The 1,040-nt window shown below is 39.3% G+C and overlaps 1 protein-coding gene across 1 annotated transcript; it reads left to right on the forward strand.

The window, feature by feature from the left end:
• Positions 1–578: 578 nt before the first annotated feature.
• Positions 579–837, forward strand: LOC116868983 (small nuclear ribonucleoprotein G-like). Its single transcript, XM_032859833.1, has one exon. The coding sequence runs from the start codon at positions 626–628 to the stop codon at positions 818–820; it is 195 nt and encodes a 64-aa protein (XP_032715724.1). The 5' UTR covers positions 579–625; the 3' UTR covers positions 821–837.
• The last annotated feature ends 203 nt before the right edge of the window (positions 838–1,040 follow it).

Genomic DNA, 1,040 nt, shown 5'->3' on the forward strand with positions numbered 1-1,040 from the left:
GGCTCAGCGGGGAGCCTGCTTCTCCCTCCCACTCTGCCTGCTGCGTTCCCTGTTTGTACTCTCCCTCTCTGTTAAATGAGTAAATAAAATATTAAAAAAAAAAAAAAGTGGAAGTTTCACTGACTGAGCCACCCAGGTGCCCCTGAATTCTCTTGCTTTTAAGTGCACTACCATAGGATCTCCTCCCACAAATTTACATCTTTCTCTAGCTCTTCTGGGGAAAAGAATTAGATGGAATGTGGATAGAGAGCCAACATAGCCAGAATTCAAAAGGAAGTCAAGTAGGCATGTCATTTTCGTAGTGGAGCTAGTAGTCAAGCACTGGATTATTTTTTTATTTTCTAAGAAACTTACTGTTTACTTCTGCTCTTTAACACTGAAAAAACCCCTGACCACCCTATAGCCTAAGATCTCCCTAAGTCCTCTGTACATCTGGTAAAATGTCAGTTCCACAATCTCTAGTGTGCAAAAGGCAAGGGAACAAGACCCTTGTTTTTCAGTGCCCTCCCAGAATGACCCACCCCAACTCCCTTGAGATACCAACAGTTAGCATTCATTAGGAAAAGTAAATGCTAGCCGAGTAGACACCAGGAGCAAAGCTCACCCTCCCAAGTTGAAAAAATGTATGGACCAGAAATTATCATTGAAATTAAATGGTGGCAGACATGTTCAAGGAATATTGTGGGGGTTCGATCCGTTTATGAATCTTGTGATAGATGAATGTGTGGAGATGGTAACTCGTGGGCAGCAGAAAAATACTGGAACGGTGGTAGTACAAGGAGATCATATCATCATGTTAGAAGCCTTAGAACGAGTATAAACAATGGATGTGTTCATCAGAAGGATCAACTGCTTCCACATTTCCCCTCTCCATAGGACCTGTTTCACTACAATATAAAAATCAGGTCATGTGCATTTTCATATTGAAATTTTTTGTTAAATAAATTTTTATAATAGTCAAAAAAAAAAGAAAAAGAAAGTAAATGCCAGAGTTAAGTTTTCTTAGTACTAATTTCAGTCACTCTGAATGTAAATAATAA

This window comes from Lontra canadensis, unplaced genomic scaffold, assembly GCF_010015895.1.
Source record: "Lontra canadensis isolate GAN:19392208 unplaced genomic scaffold, GSC_riverotter_1.0 scaffold17, whole genome shotgun sequence".
Taxonomy (NCBI): Eukaryota; Metazoa; Chordata; class Mammalia; order Carnivora; family Mustelidae; genus Lontra; species Lontra canadensis.